The sequence below is a fragment of the Ciconia boyciana genome, chromosome 6 (assembly GCF_034638445.1).
Source record: "Ciconia boyciana chromosome 6, ASM3463844v1, whole genome shotgun sequence".
Taxonomy (NCBI): domain Eukaryota; kingdom Metazoa; phylum Chordata; class Aves; order Ciconiiformes; family Ciconiidae; genus Ciconia; species Ciconia boyciana.
In genome coordinates, this window is record NC_132939.1 from 54,376,845 (window position 1) to 54,389,690 (window position 12,846).

At 40.5% G+C, this 12,846-nt stretch overlaps 1 protein-coding gene across 4 annotated transcripts; it reads left to right on the forward strand.

The window, feature by feature from the left end:
* The first annotated feature begins 6,455 nt into the window (after positions 1-6,455).
* On the forward strand, positions 6,456-10,921 carry LYSET (lysosomal enzyme trafficking factor). 4 transcript variants are annotated; one of them, XM_072865192.1, is made up of 3 exons: positions 6,456-6,644; positions 8,315-8,402; positions 8,729-10,920. In XM_072865192.1, exons 2-3 carry the CDS (start codon positions 8,398-8,400, stop codon positions 9,138-9,140), a joined length of 417 nt encoding a protein of 138 aa, XP_072721293.1. In that variant the 5' UTR covers positions 6,456-6,644; positions 8,315-8,397; the 3' UTR covers positions 9,141-10,920. The 4 variants fall into 4 exon arrangements, with proteins under 4 accessions (XP_072721293.1, XP_072721295.1, XP_072721292.1 ...); XM_072865193.1 differs by lacking the exon at positions 6,456-6,644 and adding an exon at positions 6,672-6,836; XM_072865194.1 differs by lacking the exon at positions 8,315-8,402 and having other exon boundaries at positions 6,457-6,644; positions 8,729-10,915.
* The last annotated feature ends 1,925 nt before the right edge of the window (positions 10,922-12,846 follow it).

Here is a 12,846-nt window from a genome sequence, read left to right on the forward strand (position 1 = left end):
GCTTAGATTCAGCAAATCTCAAACAATATCCTCTCTACCACCCCCAAACTTCCATCTTGATCTTTTGCATCTATGCAAAAGCTGGGATCCTTTGAATGTGGGAAAAGGCCTAATCTGAACTGTCTTTCAGTGTTTGTTTAGTAAAAGAAAGTTATGATTCAGGAAGGTCTAAATATAGGTATTCCCTGCTGCACACAGTTCACTGCCTAAGCAAGATAGGCACAGCCTGGAACTGGGAATCTCAGAAGAGACAATAACTAAATCTCTTTAAAGTCATTCTATGGTATTACTGGCTTGCTTCACAAAGGCACCACAGAAGGAAAGAAAATTAGTGGAAATTTTTTTTTAAAAAGGCAAGAGTGTCATTGCAACCTCCTGTCATGAGGACAGTGCTGTTACTCCCTCAGGTGGTCATATGTTTCTCTTGGAATATGTACATGGAAGGAAGAAGGAGAGACAGTGCGTATCTCTAATGAGTGACCTTCAGAGAGGATTTTTTTTTTTTTTTACTATTTTTTTTCCGCTGATGGCCGAAAAGTAACTCTTTTAGGCCAGCTGACTGAAGCCAGCATTTTCAGCCTGCAGACCCCTGGTTGTGAATCTAGTTTTCTTTTTAACATGGGTAACTTTTCAGCTAACATGGACAACTGTGTCGGCAGCAGTGAACTCAGCATGGAAATTCAGTAACTGCTCCTTTCTGGCAGTATGAGCAGACTTTAGCTGAAATCATGGAAAATCAAATTTCTCAGAATTTTAATGGCAGCTTTGGAAGTGATTTTTTGTTGTATATTATTTGTGGAGATTTAGTTAAAATCAGTAAACTGCAATGAATAATGCTTTTGCTGAAATGCAGTTTGTAACTGAAAACTGCATTGACCAAAATTCTGCAGGATAGCTCTCTCTCCTTCTAGATCAGTACAATGCTGGGTTGTATTACCAGAGCTGCAAGATCAATACCTGGCATTGCTTCTGCATAAATTGTATTTGTCTTCTGTTTATATTCAGTTACCAACCATCTCTGCTGGTATTCTTTTAGTATGTTTTGTCAGTTCTAGCTAAACTTTGAAGCCACTTTGTAATTGGCTGAAAACAGAAGGTAAAAGCAAAGATTTTATCTCTTTCCTGCCAGAACTTTTTTGACTGCAGACAATGTAGACATGAAGCTCATATTCAGTGCTAACTAATGAACAAGGAGCATCACTGTAATGAAGTCTAAAAGTTCAGTCTAAAATGCCAAGGCCCTTCCATAAAAGACTCTGTTCTTTAGAGGCACTTTGACAAAGGGTAATAATGTGTAATTCTACCTTTGGCAGATGTATACTGTGGATGTTTGGGAGAATGAGATAGCTATTCAATTTGTAAATATCAAAAAGTTTGTTGGAAAGACGGTAAATATTTCTAGAACCAAGAACAAAGTATGGCTGGTATTCAGAGAACCTGGATAACATGATTGCCTGAAGCTTAACTCAGATGTGTCTGCTGCTAAGAAATAAAGGCTAGAGCAGAATTTCAGGAACAGAGAATTAAAGATCATGGTAATTTAAGGTCTCAACATTTCAACATATAAGAAGCAAGTCAAAGGAGGAAAAGATCACCATGGATTACATACAGCTCACTGAATACCTCTGCTTCATGTGGTCAATGTAGCCAAAACAAGCAAACATAATAATTCAAAATCAGAAAAAATAAAAGATAAAAATGCCAACATATAGAAGAGTATCTTACATGCTCCCAAAATACTGAATGTGCTAACCCCCATAAGAAAATAGATGTTTCCAACAGAGAAGTTCAGAAAGACAACAGTAAAGGCAAAATAACCACCCAAGAAAAAAAGGGTATCAGAAGACTGTAGCCTTACTTTCAGAAGAAACAGAAGTTATAAAATACAAAATAAGGATTCATAAAACATGAAATAAAGCATATGAAATTGAAGCTGAGGGAAACTAATGTTTCTGACTCACAACAAATGATAATATAAGTAACTGATCAAAACAAGTTATTACACCACAACAGGATACTATGAAATTCACTGCAACTACATGTAACAAACAAAACCTCTACAAGCTGCAAAAACACTGGGCATTCATTCACTCACTGATAAAAATTCACATGAGCAGTATAAACATTGTTCTGAAAAAAAAATCCTAAAGGCATTCTCTTTTCCCAATATGTCTCCTCAGTTTTTCAGGTGTGTTACTTAAGTAAGAGAAGGGAAAGGTTTTTCAGTGAATCTTCTTTATAAACACAGTACTAGCTCTTCTTGTAACACATAGGGGAGTTTGCCCATCTGGAGCCGAGGGCAGATGCCACGTGAGGCTTGGGTTTCCATGTGTGCTTTCTTTCTCCAATCAAAGCAGTGGTTCTTCAGTTTGCTCTTCCGTGCCCTACCTTTTGAGTATAAGGAAGAGATCGGAGCCTATCAGGGTCTGAAGAAAGTCTCCCTTTCTGTCAGTTGTCCTCCTCCTCCATAAGCCAGCAAGTGAGCATTTTCAAAGAGCTCTGTGCTTCATCCCTCACTCCTCAGAAGCTTAGCCCTACCCTAAAACTAGTCTAACCCTCTTGGCTTAAGGTTAGGTATGATCTTTATAGGACCAGCAAATGGGCTCATGCCCTGTTCTCCTCCTTTATACCAGTTTTCTCCTTGGAATCCCAACACATATGGACTCCGTAGGGATCCCAGACCTCTAGCCAAGAATTTGGCTTAGAGTTAGGATTAAGAAGGAAAAAATCCAGGAACATGGTATTCTTGATGAATCAAAAATCAGTGTCCTACAAAGTGGAAGGCAGATGTCTTCTTGAGAGAAGTGTTTCTGTAATTAGATTCTCATTTCTTGGTTACTTGTCAATAATGAGAAGTACCTATGACTATGTTAAATCTTCATCCACCCAAAGAATGCATGGTGTCTTCTGTCCTTCAGCTTCTGCCTTCCATTCGGAAGCCCAACTAATTTTGGTTTGGTAATTATCTCAGGTCTTCTACCTTTGCTATTCTGTTTTGGCCAAAATCTAAGCCCAGTGAAGATCTTCATTTAATACTAAGTTATGAAAACTTTGTTTGATGCAAAGATTACAACTAACCCTTCTCTTTCCTATTATCAGCCCTCATTTGTCCTATGTACTTTGTCAGGACCCTGAGTGCACTAATAGGCCTGAACAGCCCCAACAAGTTTCACCTGCCCCCCATGCCTGGGCTCAGGAGCTCCATTTAAGCTGAGCCCTGGGCCTTCACTCCACACCTGAGCTGTGTTGCAGTACTAGGGGTCTCTATCTCAGCCATGACTGTGCCTAGCCATGTTGATCTGCATCTGGTCTTACAGAGTGACTTCCTAGCAGCTTGACCTCAGTCTTTTTTTATCAGTCTGGACCTGCCTGGCTACCACTAGGTTATGTCTGACCCTAGTTATTCACACTGGATCTGACCCTAACCTGTGGGCTGCCTTTCCAGCTTGACCTTGGACCTGCCTTGTTGCTTGCCTGATGATCTGGACTCTTGGCTGAATCTGGTGTGCACTGCTCACTTTGCTCAGGTACTGTAGGACTGAGCTCTGGCAGTGACACTCTGCCCTATCAGCTGTGTTATCATGCTTGGCTCCTGCCCTTTATGGAGCAGCCAGCCCTCACTGCTCCCAATGCTTTTCTGTTTTACCTTCAAAATAAACCCAGTATTTCTATACTTACTTTCACAATCCCAACAATAACTCACATGTCAAAACTAAGTGCAACACTCATTTTTTCTTTTTTTTAAACACTTCAAAATTACATCATTAACTTTCTAATTCTAGACCTGAACATTAAACATTAATTCCTTTTGATTCAACAGACTTCTATCTTCTCCTGCTTGCAAGCTGAATATTACCCTTTTGAGTCTCACCAGGTGTATGTCCCCATTTCAATATGGAGAGTGTGAATTGTCCCCCCTTATTGTTACCAGCCCTGATGACTGCAATTTAGCTTGAAACCCCTCTAAAGCTGAGAATAGTTGCTTCTTATTCCACTAATTTTGGGGTTTTTTTCCCCCCTCAAAGGCTACTGATAAAAAAACTTAAACAAACCCTCAGCTGAGCTATTTGCTGTGTCCCTTCCTATACTATGCCAAAGGTTAAGCATAACACTGAATTTATGCAAATTGACATCTAGCCCAAAGATATTACAAATCATTCTGTCTGGTGTTATGCATTAGCTTTTAAAGGCAGCTTGTGTTTGCTATAACAACTCCACAAATTTTTTAGAGCTTTCTCTTCATAACCATAATTTCAGGCCTATGGTTAACACAGAAGACCCATAAACGAAGCAGGTTAAATCCTAAACCATCCTCTCTTTCCAACTCCAACCCTTCAGAGGAGAGACTTGTTAAGTAGGAATAAGCCCCACATTTCATTCCTTTTTCTTCAGAATCTTAAGCGCAACTGCAGGCTTTACACTTAGCATGTGTATCCATTGCCAAGCTATATATTCACACAGTCACATATTCATTCTGCCTGAAACCCTTCTCTTTGACATCTAGGTTGATATTTTAAAGGAAATAGGCTCTATGTGGTAGCTATTCAATTTCCCATCATTACCTCTAACTGCAATATAAGAAAATGCAATAAAGCCATACTTGAGTAGAAGGTTTTCAGCTATACAGGAGCTATATTCACTTCTAGATCAACTAGGACCTCACCACCTGTAAGAAGGGAAAGAATGCCATTTAGTCAAGAGCAGTGTCACAGGAATAATTAGCTATATGTAGTTATTCATACCTACATCTTTCATCAGAACTACACTAATAGTTTATTTAAAAGTTCACGAAGTTTAAAATAAACTTCACGAAAGATTATGAAATCCTCATTGAACTGAAGTAAAGTGCAAAACTTCTAAACTGGGAGCTGGGGTTTCACCTGGCCTGCGAAAGGTTGGCTTTGCCTGTGGTGTTGAGCACCATCTAGTGTCCTCACAGGGGCCAAGGAGATACTCTTTGAGCCTTTAGTTGAATGAGCATCAAAGCGGGAAAAAAAAAAAAGAAGCATGGCTTAAGGTGAAGTTGCTCTGTGCCAGGGAACTTATTTCTGACTTTTGTGGGCTCTCAACAGTGTCGTTTTTCTCCAGTGACATCTGCAGCACCGTGCATTTAGTCATCAGCTGGCCTGAATATAATCCAAGACACTAGTTTCTAACATTTTTCATTGAAACACCAAACATAGCAGGTTAAGCCATAATAAATTTAATTTTGCAGCAGCTTTTATATACTGCCTCACAAGCACCTACTACATCCCCCAAGAAAAATGGCAGAAAATCCTATGTGTATATATTTATTTACACCCAAATAAAAAATTTCATTGCTTTAGCATCTTTCATTTCTTATGTGACATCCCTTTTAAAATTCTTTTAGCTTCCTTTTTAACTATAGCTGGATGCATGTGAACTGTGGCCGCCACTGCTTCTCTATAACTTTAGAGGCAAGAATTCAGTGCTGACTGCCCATGAGTCAGTCATTCCCAACGCTAATGGAAAGTAATAGTCAAGGTTTTAAGAAATCAAATGGATTTGAAACCCATGTCGCTCAGTTGACTCAATTTGTGAAGCAATTCAGAAAGAAGTTAAAACAGCTCCCAGCAGCAGTATGAGAAACCAGTAGTTTTCTCATGATTCCAGGATACAACAATTGAGTAAAAAGTTTTCATTTTACATCTAATGCTATGCAGTTACTGAGTTCTTTTAACTAGCACAGGAAGTTATGTGTTAAGCAGTTACTGAATTCAGACAAATGTTGAAACACCTTCTGCACAAGCAAACTTTCCAAACATCACCATGGTGTATGTCAGTGAACTGCACACATCTGACCAAATCAGATTTTGTCAGATGACCTTTTGGCTTCATTGAAGGCTTTTTCCCACTACCGTATCTCCTAGTATTTTAATTCAATAGAAACACACCAGTAAGACATATTTATGTATAAACATATACTGTTTTTGAAGTACATATGTCAGTTGTTGGAGACTGTTCCACAACATAACAGCCTCCGTTGGTATTTCCCTCAACACATCACACCTGGCTAATGCAGCCAACTGTCAAAACGCTACTGTTTTTCCCCTCTCCTCGATGCCTACGCAATTACAACAAACGCCCTCGAACGGGCAGCGCGGGAAAAGGCGAGTGCTGCGCCTGGCCACCAAGGCACGCCTGAGGCCGGCGCTCCGCGCTGCGGCTGGGCTGCCCGAACCCGGCCTCTCCTCCACCACCGCACGAAGCAGCACTAGCGCTGAAACGACGGCGGCTCGGGGCCGGCAGCCTCAGCCGCGCTGGCGGTAACCGAAGGGTGAATAAGGGACACGAGCAACCACCATAAGCATCGGCCACCATTTTGGGCGAGGCCAACACGCCACAGAGGGGCGCGGGCCCGGGCCAAGATGGCCGCCGGCCAATCCGCCTCGCCCCGCCCCGCCCCGCCCCGCCTCGGATGCAGAGGGGCGCGCACCGGAAGTGATTCTCCCCATGCCGGAAGTGCCGCGGTTCCGGAGCGGTGGCCGGGCGGCGATGGCAGCGGGCCGGCAGCGGCGTGGCGGGCCGGCGGGCCCCTCCGCCTCCCGGCGCGGCGGCGCGGGCTGAGGGGAGCGGGCCGCCTGCCGCCGCCCTCCCGCTCCCTCCTTCTCCGCTGGAGGAAGGTAAGGGGCTGCCGGCGTCAGTGAAGGAGCCGTTGCGGCGGAGCGCTTCTCGCCCGGGGCGCGGGTCCAGCGCCCGCGGGGGCGGCTGAGCGCTGCGGGCGTCGCGAGCGGCCGGTTTGCGCGGCCTGTTGCCGGAGGAGAGCCCCGGAGCACCCGCGGAATGGCGGTGGACGACTCAGACACCTATCGCGGGTATCTCTGAAAGCTGCAAGTAAAAACAGTGCCTCGAAGCGGAAAATAAGAATGAGAAAACTCTGAGCGTTATCTCTGCCTCTTTTGGTGTAACCCAGAGCTAAGGCTCCTCTTCTGGCTACTGCTGCCTAGCAAGAGCAGGAGAAAAAACAACTAATGTTTACCTTCTTAAATCTACTGCAATTTTAATAGTGTTTATGCTTTCAATGTGTGCATTCCTTTTGAAGATTTATTTTCTCTGAAGGCGACTACTTGTTGGCCGTTTCTAAAATGCCTAACTAATGGAAAAAACAGCCAGTGACTTAGCTATTGGGTAAACATGGACTCTGGAATTTAAGTTTTTACCCAGTGGATTAACAGCTTTTTACCCAAATTTTTTGGTTGTCCTACTAAAAGTGTATTAAAGGAAAAGATACTGTTAGGTTTTCTAGAAGGATAAGCTAAACAACAAATAGCTGTCACAGACATAAGTAATGGCATTCTTGTGTATTAACTGTCACTGTATGTTTGACTATCTTAGCCACCATAAATGCAGCAGTGTGAGGGCCAGAACAACTTCTCCAGGGCTACCCTGATCAGATCCTGTCAGGATTGAGGATATCCTTCAGATGTAGAAAACAGGGAAGTCTTTCAAGATTGCTAACCAGACAGATTAATCTGGCCTCAGGAAGGGGGATTTAGAAAGGCGTAGTGGGTTTTTTATCAATTATGGTAAACAGTCTCATACTTCCATTAATAATTATTGTTTTGTATGCACAAATCATCCTTAAATAAGTATTTCTGCCTAGTATTTTTAAAGTCTGATATATTTTCTTAAAACACTACTGCATAAATTGATTTTACCCCTCTCTTAAAAAAGGTAGGAAAGGTAAAACCCCAACAGTCTGAAAAAGCATATTTGTTAGGAGAACTCTAACCAGCTGCAGTGAAGCGGTGGTTCTCCCTGCCCAAGGGCTATTTTGAGGGAAGGTGATGATGACTTCTTGGTATGAGTGAAGGTACTTCAGCTAGAGTGTTTGTGACTGGTTTGAAGAGTGTTTCAAGTCGCCTAGACCTGTCCAGCCAGCCGGAGATCTTAAAGCAGCTAAAATCGAGCCCAGTAGTGTCTGGTGCTTCAATAATTTGTGCTTCTTCTGAAAAGTGCCAGTTGACTGGTGTCTGATTTGTTCTGCACTGAGTCAGTTACTAGTACAGATGTTCAACTCCACTCCGCCAGAAGGCATACTGCGACTGTTCACACAGGTAGAGCAGAAATACAGTTAGGTGCAAGTAACATGCTTATAGTGTCTTCATGTGGGCAAACAGGTACGAATACATATCTTTACTACATATCTTCTCATGTTCAAATTGGAAACATCCCTTTATATGATTCATAGGTGGGCACTCAGCTAGAGCTTAATAAAACTGGATGTTGCTACACTGCAAAGAAGCAGTGATGCTCCTGTTACTGGTTGGCTAGCAGTGTGTTTGTCTTGCAGATGTCAAAGAACTTTACAAACTTTCAATATTTATAGAAAGTCTTGTATTATCCTCATCGTGCACCTAGAGACACTGAGGGCAGATGGCGTAAGTAACTTATCCAATTCATGACTTCTGTTTTGTTCACTCAGTACTTGACTTTAGCCTAGTATAACTTGATAGCTAGCAGGCCCTAAACTAGCCAGAGCCTTCAATGGAGCATTGTATGTAACTACCATTAGCCTGTTGCTGGCATAGTAGTATGATTTCTCTCTAATTTAGAGAGAACTCAGGTCTTCAGAAATGGATGCGTGTGCTGTTTTTACTAACGTGTAATGAAAAGTTATAAAAAGTTAACTTATGAAAACCAAGTTTCATCTGTGTCCCCTCTTTCTCCAAGCTGTACTGAATGTATACTTTGCCTTTTGTTTCAGGTGCAGAGCATGGAGAATGATGAACTTCCGCCAGAGGATGGGATGGATTGGTGTGGGGTTGTACTTATTAGCAAGTGCTGCAGCTTTTTATTATGTCTTTGAAATCAATGAGACTTACAACAAACTAGCACTGGAGCACATTCAGCAACACCCCAAGGAACCACAGGAAGGAACCACATGGACGCACTCCTTAAAAGTACGACTGCTATCCTTGCCTTTTTGGCTGTGGACTATAATATTTTTAATACCATATTTACAGATGTTCTTGTTCCTCTATTCCTGTACAAGAGCTGACCCCAAAACTGTTGGGTATTGCATCATTCCTATCTGCTTGGCTGTTATTTGCAATCGTCATCAAACATTTGTGAAAGCCTCTAATCAGATCAGTAGATTACAACTGATTGACACTTAGCTCAATTTCTAGTTTCCATAGCTGTTTTGAAGCAATTGCATATGCCTGATCTAATCACAAGACTGAAGTTCTGAGTGAAGGCTGCAAAGAGCCTTTTCTTTCAAACTGTTAAACAATGAAGAGAGTGACTGTTTTCTATTTAAAAAAAAAAAAGTAACTACAAAGGTTTTTAAATATGGGTCTATCAGAATGGCCAGAGTGGGAGAGCCCTATGTGACACTTGATGGAAGAATTCCTCATTTTGCCTTAATGATGCAAAATTGCAACACTCCATCTGAAACATCCTGTGGGGAAATAAGTTTCTGGTCCATGACTTTACTCCTCTGTGCAAAAAAAGTGATTTCCTATGTTTTCCCTTGGAGTAAAATCAATGAAAAGATACTTCTTTTGTGGTAAATGTAAAAGGAAAAAAAAATCAGAACATGATTATAAAAGCTGCACTTAACACAATTCTTTGCTTTTTCTTTTTTTTAAAAGTAATTAATATCTACATCAGTGCTGGTTTTTAATGTATTTTTTAAAAATAAGTTTAGTTATAAATACAGGAAGCAAAGAATAAAGTTTTTGCGAACCTTTAAAGGGGAAAAAGGTACTTTTTTTTTTTTCTGTGGTAGCATACTTCTTTCCAGTGACCACAACAGTACCGCATTGTAGTAGGTAGGCAGTAAGGAGTGGCATAGGCCTGGAGGTTGGTGCTTTAAACTCTCTTCCTACGACGTCAAAAGCAGCTTATGCTGGTGTTGGCCTATAGTCTGCACAAAACTTCATTTGTGTTTCCTTCTATCTATAGAAATCTCCTTTGATAAAATTACAAGTGATTGGAATTTGCTACCATTCTAATTTCACTCTGGACGTGATGCAAAACCATGTTCTGGGAGCACTGATGTATTAGGAAAAACTTTGAATTTGGGAAAGTTAACTGGTATTAGGTTGGGGGGAATGCTACAAACAGGTTCTAAGACAGATAACCACATTTCTTCCAGAAATTTGAAGACTATACCTTCTTCTCATTCTTGTAATGAATACAAATTTCTTCAGTCATACTGAAATTCCACTGAGAGTTCTTACCGTAGTTTCAACGTCTATTTTTCAGTGCTATTTTGGCATAGCATTTAATTCTTACTACTGGATTTTCAATAATATTGAATCTGTTCTTTCTTCTTGTCCTTTTTTGTTTCTTCTTAGAATAACTAAATTTTGAGCCAGCCATGATGGAAGTAACCTTACAAATGTGAAAACAGTGCAAAATATACTCTTTAAAAGCAGTAGGCCCAAAACAATTATGAACTAAATGCCTTGATTATATGTGATTATCAATTTCAATTGTATGTGATTGTCAGTACCTAATCATCACAAATGCTAATCCATTTCTGACTACTTTAAGGGAATCCTGGAGAATATCAGCTTTCTCTTGCTTCAGAAAGAGGACGTTATTTTCAGTGTTGCTGTGTTTAAGCATGGCAGTTACAACACCTTAAACTTTCTGTTTGCATTTGGAAATATTTTGAGGCACTGGTTTCAAATGCCAGCATTGGTGCTAGGACCTGAAAACAATGTAGCCTTTACAAGAAGGTTTTAAGTTCTAAGTGCAATATGAAAAGGAGGAAGCTGCCATCTTAATATGCTGGAATAAGAATAAAGTATAAACTCTGACTTGTGGTATCTTTGGGAGTCAGAGCTTTTAAGTTGTGTTGTTTCCTAACTTTAAAAATCATCATCCTATTTATCTATAAAATAAAAACTTTTCAATGTTTATAAATAGAAGTCTGTTAATGCCCATACATAGCTGCTATAGCTTACTCTCCTGTCCTTCCCTCAGTGTGTATGTTTGGTTGATCTTTTTTGTTGTCCTTTCATGCTCTGTGCCCTAAATACTTGTCTGTAGCCTGAAGTTTTGGGGCTGGCTGGATGAAACTGAATTCCTTTGTCATTTTTCTACCTTTGTGTAACAGGGAGATAACTCTGGCTGGACTATGTTTTTAACTTGATGCTGTAGTTTTTAAACTGGGCAGTCATGTTGTGTCTAGATGGTGTTATTTAAAGAACAACATAAGAGGAAGCATCAAAAATAGAAAATGATAGGGAGAACTGCCTAAGTTTCTGTTGTGCAAGAATGTAGCCTTTAGCAAATTCATCAGTGTGCCTGATGCGATGAGCCAAACTGTCTGGATGTGGAGCACGTGCTGGGCACAGCGGTGACTTACAGAACGGAGGTTTGTGTTTGTAGACTTTTCCATCAGAAGCCCGTTTTTGGATTAAAGCTGTTGACAAGCATGAGCTTTACAACTCACTACAGAAAGACACCCAATCTAATTCAAGCAAACGCTATGTCTGTAAGGATTTGAGCTTGAGGTAGAAAGCAGCAATGGAGAGAATTAGTATAAAGTATTAACATAGTGCGTAGGAATACTAGACAATAGGAGTAGAAGAGGAAAGCTAGCTCTGCTGGTGCTTCCAGCATTTTTGGCACCAGTGGAACATCAACAGGTGAAGTCTTACCCACAGAGTAAGTAAATAAAAGACTACAAAAATTAATGATTAAATTGTTTTTACTGTAATCTTTTAAAAGAAGTAGTGAAATAACTTTAAGCTTGATTATCCTGAAGATTTGTAGATAGTGTCAAGGCTAATTAGTTCTCAGTCACAGAAGATAACTGCCTGTAACACAAACTGACATCATCTACAAGCTTTTGGGACAATCAAGCTCAAAGAAGTTTTACAACCTCTTTAAAGACTACAGTACTTCTCAATTAGTTCTTGATTGTAAATGACACATAATAGTGCAAATCTGTTTCTACAGTAATTGCTTTAATAAAAGATGTGAGACTAGCTTATACTAGAACTTGCTCACACAAATCTATTTAGTTCTTTTCACTGAGTGGGCAGAAAAGATGAATTCTTACAACTTCCACTTAGGGGTGGGAAAGCTATTTTTATTCATACTCTTTTAACTTAAAATTAGTTAGCTCAGACGTGGTCTTGAAGAGCTTCCTAAAGCAGAAGCTGTAATAACAGAGGCAGTAATGAAGTCCTCAGAAGACTGCTAACCTCTACCAGCTTAGCAATCATTCAGAGCTTTAATTTTCTGCCAAGAAAGTGAGTAGCTGTAACACAAGGTTGATTAATATTCAACTCTGTGCCACCTACCCTGGATTTCTTTTTATTGTGTTTGTGTCACAAGATAAAGCTTTGTCAGACTGCTTGAGCATCAGTCTTGGGCAGTCTGAGTGTTAGTTTCATTAGCTACTTGACCTTCACCTGACAGTCCCTTCCCATCTCAGGAAAATGTCTGCCACATTTTTTAAGTGCTGCTGAGCTTGTTCTTCACTTCCTCCTGTGGGAGAGCAGGTCCAATGAAGAGCATAACTTCAGGCTCCAGCCCTTCAAACTTGGATAGAAGTAAGTTGCAATAAAATGTGTTCTTTATGATGCATGTTTCTTCCAGCAGCAAAGTAGAACTGCAAGCTTGATTTCTTTTTTAATTAAAAATATGAGGATTGACTTATCCTTGGAACAAAACTTTGCAGTTTGTGCAGGATACCTATTAACTCCCCTTATTATCTCTTGCCTGGTCCATTGTCTTCTTAAAAGGATGCTCTGTAGTTTATTATTCTATTAGTTTCTAAAAAATGCTGCTTTTCATATGCCAGTCTTGGATGAGAACCTCTTTTCTTCATATGACCTAATGCATGAAAGCAGTTTAATA